Source organism: Macaca thibetana, chromosome 2 (genome assembly GCF_024542745.1).
Source record: "Macaca thibetana thibetana isolate TM-01 chromosome 2, ASM2454274v1, whole genome shotgun sequence".
Taxonomy (NCBI): domain Eukaryota; kingdom Metazoa; phylum Chordata; class Mammalia; order Primates; family Cercopithecidae; genus Macaca; species Macaca thibetana.
Window position 1 is genome coordinate 86,703,143 of NC_065579.1, and position 14,845 is coordinate 86,717,987.

The 14,845-nt window shown below is 36.5% G+C and overlaps 1 protein-coding gene across 7 annotated transcripts in view; it reads left to right on the forward strand.

The window, feature by feature from the left end:
• The window catches only part of ATP11B (ATPase phospholipid transporting 11B (putative)), a 135,468-nt gene that overhangs the window by 44,603 nt on the left and 76,020 nt on the right, over positions 1 to 14,845 (forward strand). For 6 of the 7 annotated variants that reach the window (XM_050780099.1, XM_050780100.1, XM_050780101.1 and 3 more), the window contains 5 exons: positions 118 to 246; positions 839 to 942; positions 5,893 to 5,940; positions 9,259 to 9,323; positions 14,455 to 14,536. In XM_050780099.1, coding sequence (XP_050636056.1) covers positions 118 to 246; positions 839 to 942; positions 5,893 to 5,940; positions 9,259 to 9,323; positions 14,455 to 14,536 — 428 coding nt within the window. Of the gene's footprint in view, positions 1 to 117; positions 247 to 838; positions 943 to 5,892; positions 5,941 to 8,326; positions 8,407 to 9,258; positions 9,324 to 14,454; positions 14,537 to 14,845 lie in introns of those variants that run through there. The other variant, XM_050780105.1, reaches the window with a different exon arrangement.

Genomic DNA, 14,845 nt, shown 5'->3' on the forward strand with positions numbered 1-14,845 from the left:
AAAAGCCTACTTTCCTATGCTAAAATACTGTGATAGGCTGCTTATTTAGAGCCCAATAAAAGTAAGTCCTTGCCTTTTAAAATTTATAAATTCACTCTTCCCCAAAATTCTTTATAGGTGGGTGATATTGTTCGAATAGCCAAAGATGAAATTTTTCCTGCAGACTTGGTGCTTCTGTCCTCAGATCGACTTGATGGTTCCTGTCACGTTACAACTGCTAGTTTGGATGGAGAAACTAACCTGAAGGTTTGCTTGCATATGTTTGAGTATTGCTCTTGGTGAACAAAATGTCTTTGAATTATAATTATACTTTCCTTTGGTTAAAGTAGTAAAGTTTGACTAGATTAAGGGGAAGTTTTTAAAATTACTATTTCAAAAATTAAAAGATTTTAAGAAAGAATTGATGTTATATCTTTATTTCAAGGGTAGCCTCACATGGGTTTAATCCAAGTTAAAAATAAAGTGTTTTTAGGAAAAATACAATCTTTTACTATTTGTGGTACTTTTAAAAGATAAGGGGCAAATTTTTATTTTCTGTTTTCAGAGTGTAATCAAAGGTGAAAATTCACAATTTTTCCTATTAAATTACTTATGATAAAGTAATAGTGACTATGCACACAGACTTAATTTCCTTATGTGCAGATGGCCTCTGTGGACAGAGAATGATAGCTGCCTTTGCCCCTTGTTTATTTTACATGTTTCTTTCTCTTCTGTTGTCTAGCTGAGTGATCTCAAGTACAGTGTGCCATTACTTTACCTACAAAAGAGATTTGAAATAACTGATATCAAAGGTCCCATTTGGATCTGAAAACTCTACAATTTTATTCATTTTTTTCAGACACATCTGGCAGTTCCAGAAACAGCATTATTACAAACAGTTGCCAATTTGGACACTCTAGTAGCTGTAATAGAATGCCAGCAACCAGAAGCAGACTTATACAGGTATGGTGTGATGTTCAGTATACTTATTTTAAGTCCTACTTACAGACCTCATTTTTAAATAACCATAAACATAAAATGAAATCTTTAGCTAATTGGAGACAATATTTGTGGGGTGGGTTGGTGGGGGATGCAATTAATGGTGAAAAAAAACTAAGAGCAGAAATTGCTAGAATTCTAAGCAAAGGATAATAGTTCAAAGCCAGAGTTTTTATTCACAAGTTTCTTCACATTACCTTCTATTTTGCTTTGAACTGTCATGCTCACTTTGTAGCTATAACAGTAGTTATAGTAGACATAAGATTATTTTCTTAGAAGAAAATAATGATTTTTTTGGTAAGCTCCATGAAGCCAGGGACTATGTCTTTGTTTTTACTACTATAGAGGATACTACTTTTAAATTAGAGGACACTACTTTTAAATTAGAACCTTATAAAGTTTTCAATATTTTACTTATATGTAGCACATAATGAAGTAAAAAATAATTTTCTATAAATATTATATTTAACAGCTATGAGTTTCTCAAAGACAGAAGCTACTATTCGTCTTATCTATCACAATGAACACAAAATAAAAAATCTGTTTTTCTAGTTTGTTAGATTTTTAAAGATCTTGTTTCTGAAAGGAGAGAAAGGAACAGAGGAACTAACTTCTTTTAACATTACGGTTTGCTAAATACAGTGTTGTATACCTTCAGTGATCATCTTCAGTTGTATACCTTCAGTGATCATCTTCAGTAATCCTGCCAGTTATATGTGGGCTGTGGAATGGAAACAATTTTTTATTACTAAAAAATTAAATAATAAACTAAGTTCATTTTTACTCAATAAATGGTGGTAGACTATAAATTACAACCACTTCGTAAAAATCACCCTCAGCTTCTTGTCATATTATATATCGCCCCCTGTTGGTTGAAATGTTTCTAAAGTCTTTAGCCGTTGGCTTTTCCAAACTTCTTAGGTATCTTTTTTTTGGATCCATCTTTATAATGGAGGTTTTCTCTATGTGATGTTATAAAAATTGTATACTTTCATCAAAGTCAAATGCAGTGTAGAATTTGCCAATTAACTAAAAACTTTGGAATCATATGCTTAAAAAGCACTTGATTGACTGTAAGACATATTTAACTGTGAAGGATGAAGAATTTTAAAATTTCTATATTGCTGCTATATCCTGGTCTGAGGCAATGGCAAATTATTTAAAAATTATTAAAAACCAGAAAATGGACAACTAAGAACTAAGCAAGCATAAGATCAATATGAGATTAAGTGTAACTAATGCTTTGGTATATGGTTTTTACATTATCTTGGAATATGGGGAGAAAGTTTGAAAAAAATTTTTAAATAAGCAGTTTCTCTTATTGGAAGTATATGTTTTGTTTTAAATATAAGTAAAATGTAATCATTGCAACAGGCTTTTATAATAGAAAGAAAACTCGTAATTATATCACTATTTAAAATCTTTGATTGCCATTTTTATTCATTCATTCATTTAACAAATTACTGTTTAGCTAAATCTGTGTGCTCATTGTGATAGGTGAATAAGATGAATAGGAATAGTTTCCCTCCTTGAGGAACTCATAGGAGTTAGAGACTATTTATATAAAATTATATCTTTCATTTTATTATGTACTTGTAACACATATATGTGCTATATGTTATATATATATTCATATATATTACATGTGAAATACTGCAAACATTTTAAATGTCCAAGTACGAAAATGATTAGATAGGTATATATATAGATATTTAAAATCTTTTTTAAGAATTGAATGATATAGGTACATACTGAAATATAATATTAAATGAAATAAGATACAAAGTTGGGCCTCTCATATGATCCCAGTTATGTAAAAATAATGTGTGTGCAATAGCAAAGACATGGAATCAACCTAAATGCCTGTCAGTGGCAGATTGGATAAGGAAAATGCGGTAAATATACACCATAGGATACTATGTAGGCACAAAAAAGAAAGAGATCACATCTTTTGCAGGAACATGGATAGAGCTGGAGGCCATTATCCTTAGCAAACTAACGCAGGAACAGAAAACCAAATACTGCATGTCCTCACTTATAAGTGGGAGCTAACCGACGAGAACACATGGACACAAGGGAACAACACATACTGGGGCCTACTGGAGGATGGAGGATATGAGGAGGGAGAAGAGCAGAAAAAATAACTGTTGGGTACTAGGCTTAGTACCTGAGTGACAAAATAATCTGTAAAACAAACCTCTGTGACACAAGTTTACCTGTATAACAAACCTGCACATGTACCACTGAACCTAAATGTTTAAAAATAAATTAATGTGTGTATATATATACTAAATAGGTAATTAGGTGACAAGGTAGAATAATTGATAGCTACAGAAAGAAAAACCTGGAGGAATTGTAGATGAAAATTTAGTAATATTCTCGTGGTAGGATTTCTGCTGATTTTTAATCATCTTTTTCTTTTCCATATTTTTAAATACTTCTTTATTTTTATTTATTTTTGAAACAGAGTCTCGCTCTGTTGCCCAGGCTGAAGTACAGTGGCACGGTCTCAGCTCACTGCAACCCCCATTTCCCGGGCTCAAGCAATTCTCCTGCCTTAGCCTCCCAAGTAGCTGGGATTATAGGCGTGTGCCACCACACCCTGTTAATTTTTTTGTATTTTTAGTAGAGATGGGGTTTCACCATGTTGGCCAGGCTGTTATCAAACTCCTGACCTCAAATGATCCGCCCACTTCGGTCTCCCAAAGTGCTGGGATTACAGTTGTGAGCCACCCCACCCAGCCTAATATTTCCTTTAAGAATGTGGATTGGTTTTGTGATTTTAAAAAGTATTTTCCATTGTACTGAATGGTATTCTTGACTTTTTAAAAAATATTGCAGGAAGCTTAATTAATGATCATTTAAAATGGCTATGAATAGTCCAAGTGCATGTACTAGATAGAACCTAACCATTCCCCAACCTTTCCATACTTGACTCTTTTCATTGTTTTGCTATTACAAATACTGTATGGTACCTTATTACAAATAAAATTCACCAATTCAAAATCTAGTGGTTGAATAGTTCATTACTTTCTCTTCTTTGATGCAATTTGCTAACTTGTCTTCCAGGACACTCCCGTCTCTTGGTTTACCTCCTACCTCACTATTCCCTCTGTCTCAGTCTCCTTTGCTAGTTTTTCCTCTTGTCCCAGACTTCTTTCTTTTAGAGTGCCCCAGGACTTGCACTGTTTCCTTCCCTACCTATACCTTTCACTATCTACCCTCACTCCCTTGGTGATCTCACCCAACCTCCTGGCTTTAAAGACTAGCTACGTGCTGCTGACTGTTGGATTTATTTCTCTATCCCAGACTTCTTTCCCAAACTTCAGCTGCCTGTTCCACAGTTCCACCTGGATATTTAGTAGAAATCTCAAATTAATAAGCTGAAAACGAAACTGCTAATCTTCCTGAAAGGAAGCTTTTCTACCAGCGGTCTTTCTCATCTCAGTTGATACAGTCCATCCTTCCAATAGCTCAGGCCAGAAACCTTGGAATCAGCCATGACTTCTCACATCTCCTCTCCCTTCACCTTTCTTCACCTCCTTACTCACATCTCACCCCAACCCATCAGAACATTCTGAAGGCTTACCTTCAAAATACATCCAAAATCTTACCATCTTTTCCTAGTTTTGTCTGAACCAGTACCATCTCCTGCCTGGATTACTGCTATTTTATAGTTGGTTCTCACAAAAGCAGTCATAGTGTTCCTTTTTTAATATAAGTCAGATCATGTGACTCTTCTGCTCAAACCCTGTACTGGCTCACTGTGTCACTTAGAGTCAAAGCCCATATCTCTATAACCATCTCTAAGATCTGCCCCCATCCCCCATCCTCGACCTTTCTTCTCTGCCCTGTTTGCTATCCTTCACCCTCTAGCTCATCCTCCACATACACTGACCTCCTTACTTTTCCTTGAACATACCATGTCTACTCCCACCTGGTCACTAGACCTAGCCCTTGTCTGATGCTTGAGTAACACCTTCAAGTCTGCTTAAATCACCTCCTCAGTGAGGCCTACCTTAACTACTTAGTACTGCTCCCTGATCCTTCTTACTCTGTTCTGCTTTTCTGTTTTCACAATACATAATATTTTCTAGTACACTATGTAAAATTTACTTTTTTATTATGTTCCTTGCTTACCATCTCTCCCACTAGAATGTAAACTGTAGAGCAGGCATCTTTGTGTATTTGTTCACTGATGGATCTCAAGCACCTAGAACAATATCTGTCATCTTGCAGGCCTTACTGTTTATTTGTTGACAGTTGATAGAGTAAACGTTCTTGTATACCCTTTGATTGAATTACGGGTTGAATATCCCTAATCCACAAACTCAAAATCCAAAGTGCTCCAGATTCTTGCCATTTTGAAAACATTTTTTATTCATTACCTCATCATAGCTGGAGTAGAGATAGCAAGAATTCTAAATTTTTTAAAGCTTAAGGACCGATAAGTATTTTAAAATAATTTATAGCAAGAATATTGGACCATTAATATATACAAATGGTTGATTTTTGTTTCATATATAAGAATGGTTCAGGCCGGGTGCAGTGGCTCATGCCTATAATCCCAGCACTTTGGGAGACCGAGGTGGGCAGATCACGAGGTCAGGAGATTGAGACCATCCTGGCTAACATGGTGAAACTCTGTTTCTACTAAAAATACAAAAAATTAGCCGGGCGTGGTGGTGGGCGCCTGTAGTCCCAGCTACTCAGGAGACTGAGGCAGGAGAATGGCGTGAACCCGCAAGGCAGAGCTTGCAGTGAGCCGAGATCGCGCCACTGCACTCCAGCCTGGGCGACAGAGCGAGACTCCGTCTCAAAAAAAAAAAGAAGAAAAAGAATGGTGCAAAAAACCAGCCATTGATATCATAAGTGATATTATATAATTTTGTAATATGGTGAATTTTTTGGTAGATTCATGGGACGAATGATCATAACCCAACAAATGGAAGAAATTGTAAGGTAAGAATTTTTGTTATCTAATTACCTTTAAGTGGGAACTGTTTGGGGGAGGGACTAGAAGTTCCAAAGGGAGATTATGTAAATAAGCAGCCCATCATGGGAAAGGGTTGATTTTGTTGTTTTTTGTTTGTTTTGTTTTGTTTATATTTAGTGGTTTATTATATCACTTCAGAATCATTCAGTGCAAGCTAGAGTGTTTAGTGGTCAACCCAGCACTGCTTGCTTTTTCTTCTGATTGGTTTATCATATCCTTTATAATAAACCACTAAATGTAAACAAAGCATACAGGTAAAGAGTTGCTCAGGGCCAGGTATTGGGGAAGGGTTGTGGAGCTTCCCTGCTCTTCCTGGGTATGCAACTCTCCAGAAACTTCTGGAAGCCCTCCCAACCCACTTCTCTTGGTTTTTTATGGAAGCTTCATGACATCAGCTTTCTTTACCCCAGTAGGACCCTCTCTGGGGAGGGCCTTAAGACTTACAATTAGAAAGGTGGGGGAAGAGTAGAGTCCTATCTTGGGGTGAAATGGGGGCAGGAGAAGGTCAAAAACCTGCCCCTGAGGCCGAGCACACCCAACATTATAACAAAAGACTGTAACAAGGGCTGTGGGAGTTATGAGCCAGAGACCATGGATGAAAACTAATGTATATATCATAATGTCACAGGCCATCCCCTGGTTTTCAAACACAAATCCCTTACATCAAAAGAATAATATAATTCAGAAGATACTGCCACATTACTAGAATCCCATTCAGTTGTTAATAATTAGTCCAGTCCATCATAGTGGATAAGTATCTCCCAGAGTAAGGTCACTCAGGTTTGCAGGCTTCTTATCAATCTTCTCAGATTCCAAAAGCAGCAATGGTCTCAGCAAATATACAGCTTCACTCTTTCAGGCATCTGGTATTATTGAGCTAAGAGAGAATGTAATCTTTTGCTCTGAGCCTCCTTCAAGGTGTTAATGTAATGTGAGATTTCCCTCAACTTGTAACCCATTTATTCATTCATTTACCCTCATCTGTTATTTCTCCTTTTCTCCATTAATACCCAAACTTTTCCAGGAAAGGGTTAATTTAAAACACTTCACATTTCATCTGCTAGTAATTTGTGGCAGTAGCAAGTGAGGATGAAACGAATCCCATGAAATGATATCAAAATAGTTTAGTAAAATTATTTGTGTTTTTGTATTTCTTTTTCTAATAATACTAAGTAGTAATATTAAAAGGAAACATAGCTGCTTTTATTCACTCCTCATGCATTTAAACCCACGATGCTTAGTAAGTCTAGAATATGAAAAATGTTTTATATAATGTTTAACAAGTATAAATGCTATGCTCTTCTTCACTTCAGAATCATTCAGTGCAAGCTGGAGTGTTTACTGGTCAATCCAGAATGGCTTACTTACTTTTCTGATTTTTTTTTTTTTTTCTTGTTTGGTTGTTTCAGATTGTTTTCCCTCAGTATTTGGGTTAATTTCTGGCTCCTAAATGAAAAGCTTTGTGTCAGTTCAAAGATATGCTGATGGGATATGATTACATTGTTACTCATGAGCGTAAACCTAATTTGGAATCAGTCTTGGAATCAGCTCTTGAGTTTCTAATCATATTTGACTTTCTACCTCTTTTCTGGGGACATGTTCAGTTTGTACTGGCTGCATGAAATAAGTCACTAACAGAAAGAGATGAGCATTTTTAAATGAAATCCTCAAGACAAGTCAGCAAAAATACCATACATTCCACATTGATTCATATTTTTAATAAGCATTAACATAGGAGCATGTTCAGTAAACTCTGCAGCAAGACCTTTGTATGTGTAGGATCCCTGCTGAATAACTATGACTAGGTTTATTTTGATTTTTTTAGGGAAATAGTGAGAAATGTTTGGATACATAGTCTGAATTGCATTAATATGTGAAGGAAAATAGCAGTTACATTACTTCAGCCCCTAGAATGGTTGAAAAAAATGAACGATGTTCTCTACTAAAACAACCTGACTGAACTGATGAGTTATATTTTAATCTGAAGTTGTCATTGTATCCCAATTTTACATGCCAATGTGAGCTAAAAGTATTTCTGTTTATTGTTAGAGGCACCACTGAGTGAAAAAGAACTATTTTATAGCCCCTAAAATAGTTTTCACATTGATTTTGGACTATCCATGGAGTATACTCCGAATATGACTGTATTGGTTCTCCTTGCTTCATTGCAGTTTTTTACAGTGTTTGGGTTTGCAGGTATCTTCATAAATGGTTCAGATTCTGTTTGGTTTGTATAGCTGTGTATGGATATTTCAGAAAAGTATAAGGAATAGCAACAAAATAATGGCTTTTTAACTTATCCATAGAAGATTCTTATTTTGCTATCACTAAGAAGATCAATTTCCTTTCTAGTTATTCCTTGTCGTTTTATATCTCCTTTATGGAGAGAAATTCAAACAGCAAGAAGACCTGGGCTTCAAGAAGTATGCAATGCAAGTAGTCAAGTTATACTGTGCAATCTTGCCTAGAAAAAGTACTAACATACCTTGTACATTGTGTTTTATAATTCAGTATAATTTTAATTGTGCAGAACTCATGCATTTATATGCAAATCATACTACAATTTATGTTTACGTTGTGTTCTAATTATTTTCCCTTTCAAAGCTGTTTATTAACTTTGCTTTAAAATTTTAAAATTTCATCTTCTGCCACACATTTTTAAATCACTGCTTACTCTTTGATTTTGCTGAATTTTATGTTTAAAAATTTTGAAACTAGTGGCTTTGTGACTGTATTTACATGCATAATCATTTTTCTGAGCCACTAATCTTAAAGCAGGTTGTTACAGTAACTAACATCAGATTGGCCTAGGCAGCTTTTTTTCTTTTTCTTTTTCTTTTTTTTGTAGAGATGGAATCTCGCTCTCTCGCCAAGGCTGGAGTGCAGTGGCGCAATCTCGGCTCACTGCAACCTCTGCCTCCAGGGTTCAAAAAATTCCCCTGCCTTAGCCTCCTGAGTAACTGGGACTACAGGCGCACGCCGCCACGCCTGGCTAATTTCTTTTGTATTCTAGTAAAGACAGGGTTTCTCCATGTTGCCCAGGCTGGTCTCGAACTCCTGAGCTCAGGCAATCCGCCCACCTCAGCCTCCCAAAGTGCTAGCATTACAGGCTTGAGCCACCGTGCCCGGCCCCTAGGAAGCTTTATAGTAGCTGGGATTTCGTTTTTTTATGAAAGCAGTATTATAGCTATAGCTTAAGTACCTTCTGCTGAAGACACCATTTTAGAATCGAATTGAATTTTTAATATATTCAGTGCTTTATGGTTATTTTCTTTTTTTCCTAGACCTCTGGGTCCAGAGAGTCTCCTGCTTCGTGGAGCCAGATTAAAAAACACAAAAGAAATTTTTGGTTTGTACATATTTAAACATTTTAAATGATTGATTTGTGTTAATGCTTTATATGAAGTACTTCTAAAAGTACAATGTTTGTGGTCTTTTGGTTAGATAATTTATTAATTATATTTATGACAATTTTCTTATAAAGTTTGTATTAAAGTAGTCATGTATTATACTTTTGTTCTGTTGATGATCCCTGTTTTTTAATAGTAGACTAGAACCATGCTCTTACGTTATCTTTATGGATACTTGTGAAACTGAGGGCGGATAATTTATATAACACTTCTAGTAATGGTGAGTGAGAACCAATATAATCTGGCATCATGGTACAGTAAACCACTTCTGTAATTTCATTATGATTATTAGATTGGATTAATAACTGCAGATTTATTCATTCATATATTCATTCAAATTTCTTATTGATATCTGAATATATACTAGGTACTATTCGAACATACACTGACTGGATCAAAAGGATGAATAAGTACTGCTCTTGCCTTGGAGATCTAAATTAATATAGTACACTCTGAGTCAACTATAAGCAAATTGTGAAGTTGATGATAACCTTTAGCTGTTAGCTAACTCCTCACATTTCAGGAATGGCCCTTAGTATCTTGGCCTACTGTGTTACCCACTGACTGTCTGCAGCTTGTGAGATCTTCTTTCTCATTTGCTCTTTTTCTGTTACCTGTACTATATCTTACCTCTCAGTGTTAGACTCTCTGATAAAGAAGTCCATATATCGAGGAAAAAAGACCAAGCAGAAAATAGCAAGTGTTGGTGAGGACGTGGAGAAATTGGAACCCTTGTACATTGCTGATGGGAATGTAAAACGTTGCAGCTGCCTTGAAAAATAGTTTTGGCAGTTCTTCAAAAAGTTAAACATAGAATTATATGACTCAGTGATCCCACACTACATGTATACCCAAAGTAACTGAAAATGAGTGTTCAAACAAAAACTCGTACAAGAATGTTCATAGCAGCACTAATGATGATAGCCAAAGGTTGGAAACAGCCCAATGTTCATTAGATAATGAATGAATAAGCAAAATATAGTATATCCATATAATGGAATATTATTCAGCTATAAAAAGGAATGAAGTATTAATGCATGCTACAATATGGATGAACCTTGAAAATATTATGTTAAATGAAAGAAGCCAGACATAAAAGGCCACATGTTGTGTGATTCCATTTATTTGAAATACCCAGAATAGGCAAATTCATAGAGACTGAAAACAGATTAGTGGTTTCCAGGGGCTGGGGAGTAGAGGAGAATGGGGAATGTTTGCTTAATGGGTACAGGGTTTTCTTTGGGGGTGATGAAAATATTCTCAAAATTATAAATGTACTAAGTGCCACTGAATTATACACTTTAAATTGGTAAATATGTATATTTTTCCACAATTAAAAATAAATCCATAAGAATGTTCTAATAGCAGAAACTAGAGTAAACCTTCAGGGCTTTTAGATCCTCTAATATAACACTGTACTTTAAAACTTTTTTTTTTTTTTTTTTTTTTTTTTGAGACAAGGTCTTACTCTGTTGCCCAGGCTGGAGTATAGTTACACGGTGTCGGCTCATTGCAACCTCTGCCTCCCGGGTTCAAGCAATCCTCCTGCCTCAGCCTCTCAGGTAGCTGAGATACAGGCGTGTGCCACCATGCCCGGCTGATTTTTGTATTTTTAGTAGACCATGTTGGCCAGGTTGGTCTTGAACTCCTGACCTCAAGTGATCCTCCCGCCGTGGCCTCCCAAAGTGCTGGGATTACAGGCATGAGCCACTGCACCCGGCCTGAACCATTCTTATATATGAAACAAAAATCAACCATTTGTATATATTAATGGTCCAATATTCTTGCTATAAATTATTTTAAAATACTTATCGGTCCTTAAGCTTTAAAAAATTTAGAATTCTTGCTATCTCTACTCCAGCTATGATGAGGTAATGAATAAAAAATGTTTTCAAAATGGCAAGAATCTGGAGCACTTTGGATTTTGAGTTTGTGGATTAGGGATATTCAACCCGTAATTCAATCAAAGGGTATACAAGAACGTTTACTCTATCAACTGTCAACAAATAAACAGTAAGGCCTGCAAGATGACAGATATTGTTCTAGGTGCTTGAGATCCATCAGTGAACAAATACACAAAGATGCCTGCTCTACAGTTTACATTCTAGTGGGAGAGATGGTAAGCAAGGAACATAATATAAAAGTAAATTTTACATAGTGTACTAGAAAATATTATGTATTGTGAAAACAGAAAAGCAGAACAGAGTAAGAAGGATCAGGGAGCAGTACTAAGTAGTTAAGGTAGGCCTCACTGAGGAGGTGATTTAAGCAGACTTGAAGGTGTTACTCAAGCATCAGACAAGGGCTAGGTCTAGTGACCAGGTGGGAGTAGACATGGTATGTTCAAGGAAAAGTAAGGAGGTCAGTGTATGTGGAGGATGAGCTAGAGGGTGAAGGATAGCAAACAGGGCAGAGAAGAAAGGTCGAGGATGGGGGATGGGGGCAGATCTTAGAGATGGTTATAGAGATATGGGCTTTGACTCTAAGTGACACAGTGAGCCAGTACAGGGTTTGAGCAGAAGAGTCACATGATCTGACTTATATTAAAAAAGGAACACTATGACTGCTTTTGTGAGAACCAACTATAAAATAGCAGTAATCCAGGCAGGAGATGGTACTGGTTCAGACAAAACTAGGAAAAGATGGTCAGATTTTGGATGTATTTTGAAGGTAAGCCTTCAGAATATTCTGATGGGTTGGGGTGAGATGTGAGTAAGGAGGTGAAGAAAGGTGAAGGGAGAGGAGATGTGAGAAGTCATGGCTGATTCCAAGGTTTCTGGCCTGAGCTATTGGAAGGATGGACTGTATCAACTGAGATGAGAAAGACCGCTGGTAGAAAAGCTTCCTTTCAGGAAGATTAGCAGTTTCGTTTTCAGCTTATTAATTTGAGATTTCTACTAAATATCCAGGTGGAACTGTGGAACAGGCAGCTGAAGTTTGGGAAAGAAGTCTGGGATAGAGAAATAAATCCAACAGTCAGCAGCACGTAGCTAGTCTTTAAAGCCAGGAGGTTGGGTGAGATCACCAAGGGAGTGAGGGTAGATAGTGAAAGGTATAGGTAGGGAAGGAAACAGTGCAAGTCCTGGGGCACTCTAAAAGAAAGAAGTCTGGGACAAGAGGAAAAACTAGCAAAGGAGACTGAGACAGAGGGAATAGTGAGGTAGGAGGTAAACCAAGAGACGGGAGTGTCCTGGAAGACAAGTTAGCAAATTGCATCAAAGAAGAGAAAGTAATGAACTATTCAACCACTAGATTTTGAATTGGTGAATTTTATTTGTAATAAGGTACCATACAGTATTTGTAATAGCAAAACAATGAAAAGAGTCAAGTATGGAAAGGTTGGGGAATGGTTAGGTTCTATCTAGTACATGCACTTGGACTATTCATAGCCATTTTAAATGATCATTAATTAAGCTTCCTGCAATATTTTTTAAAAAGTCAAGAATACCATTCAGTACAATGGAAAATACTTTTTAAAATCACAAAACCAATCCACATTCTTAAAGGAAATATTAGGCTGGGTGGGGTGGCTCACAACTGTAATCCCAGCACTTTGGGAGACCGAAGTGGGCGGATCATTTGAGGTCAGGAGTTTGATAACAGCCTGGCCAACATGGTGAAACCCCATCTCTACTAAAAATACAAAAAAATTAACAGGGTGTGGTGGCACACGCCTATAATCCCAGCTACTTGGGAGGCTAAGGCAGGAGAATTGCTTGAGCCCGGGAAATGGGGGTTGCAGTGAGCTGAGACCGTGCCACTGTACTTCAGCCTCTCAAGTAGCTGAGATTACAGGCGTGTGCCACCATGCCCGGCTGATTTTTGTATTTTTAGTAGACCGTGTTGGCCAGGTTGGTCTTGAACTCCTGACCTCAAGTGATCCTCCTGCTGTGGCCTCCCAAAGTGGTGGGATTACAGGCGTGAGCCACCACACCTGGCCAACACATCTTTCTAGTAGTAACTTCGTCACTCCTGTTTACTTTAAAGTAAACCATAATGAATGGGGTCCAAATTTTGTACACTCTTAAAAGAAAATGTGGATTTGAATGCCTTTAGATGGGTCTGTCTTCTGTTGTTTTATCTCAGTACCACCTCTCCCTATTGTATCATTCTGGCTATTTTACCACATTTCTATAATCTCTATTTGAGTTGTAATAGCCTGCCTTTAAGGAATAAGTCAAGATAAAACTTCCAGGACAAGTATTTAGGAAGAGGACATGAAAGGTTCTATATTGCTTTTCAAATTGTGCTATTTAGGGGTGGGAATGAACATTTATTGATCATCTCTCAGTTGTTAGGCATTTTGTTAATTTGTCATACAGACCTCACAATTCTATGAGGTATTTTTTCCCATTTAAAGATGGGAAGATTGAGACACAGAAATTACTTACCCGAGGATGTAGAACTAATAAGTGGCAGAGCTAGAATTCAAACCAAGGTCTAGGTGCAAAGTTTTTTTATAAGCTGGTCTCACCTAATTCCATTTGTTGTCCAGTTTTAGTCCCATTACTACCATCATCTTTGCTCATCTCAAAGTCATTCAGTAGGCACACATTTTTTAAATAGCACTTTCCGTGTGCTTACTTGATTTACTCTGATAGACCTCCATATTATCTTGCCGATGCTTATGGAATAATGTCTAGACCCCCGATTCCAGCATTCAGGGCTTTTCACACTGTGGCCACAATCCATTGACCCAACCTAACAGGAAGTGAGGTTTTCCATATCTGTCTTTGTTAACACTACTCCATTTGTAATGGCCTTCCCTGACACTTTTATCTTTCCAGATTCCTTTCCTCTATCAATTCCAATTCAAGTAATACATTTTTCATTCAGATGTCTGTCATAACTCAGGAACAAGATCCATGCCCTCCCCCATTTAGCCAGTTGACTGGGGCTTCCCAAAATTGGTCTCAGAAAGCCTTTTAAAACTCTGCAAACACTTAAAGAAAAGCAAAATTATAACAACTGTCAGGCAGTACACTAAAAGCTTTCATGCTGGTAAATATATTTATTTCTTGTGAAACATGCTAGAGGATTATTTTGAGACAATTTTGTTTTATTTTACAGGTGTTGCTATATACACTGGAATGGAAACTAAGATGGCATTAAATTACAAGAGCAAATCACAGAAACGATCTGCAGTAGAAAAGTAAGAAAACTGTTTTCATTTATTTATATGTAATTATAACTATACATTTTTTATTCATTTGGTATAAAATATTTATATAAAAATATATATATTAAGTAAACAGGATGATAACCTTGGGGACAGTGATCGTTTCTTATATTTTTACATACAAGTAACATTTTGCACAGTATTGAGCATATAGTAGATGCTCTATAGTATGACTTTTAAAATAAATACTATTGAATAAATGGTGGAAACAATCAGACTAACGCTTCTGCAGATTACAGTTCTAAAACTGAAAAAAAAATTTTTAAATAAACAACTATTTGA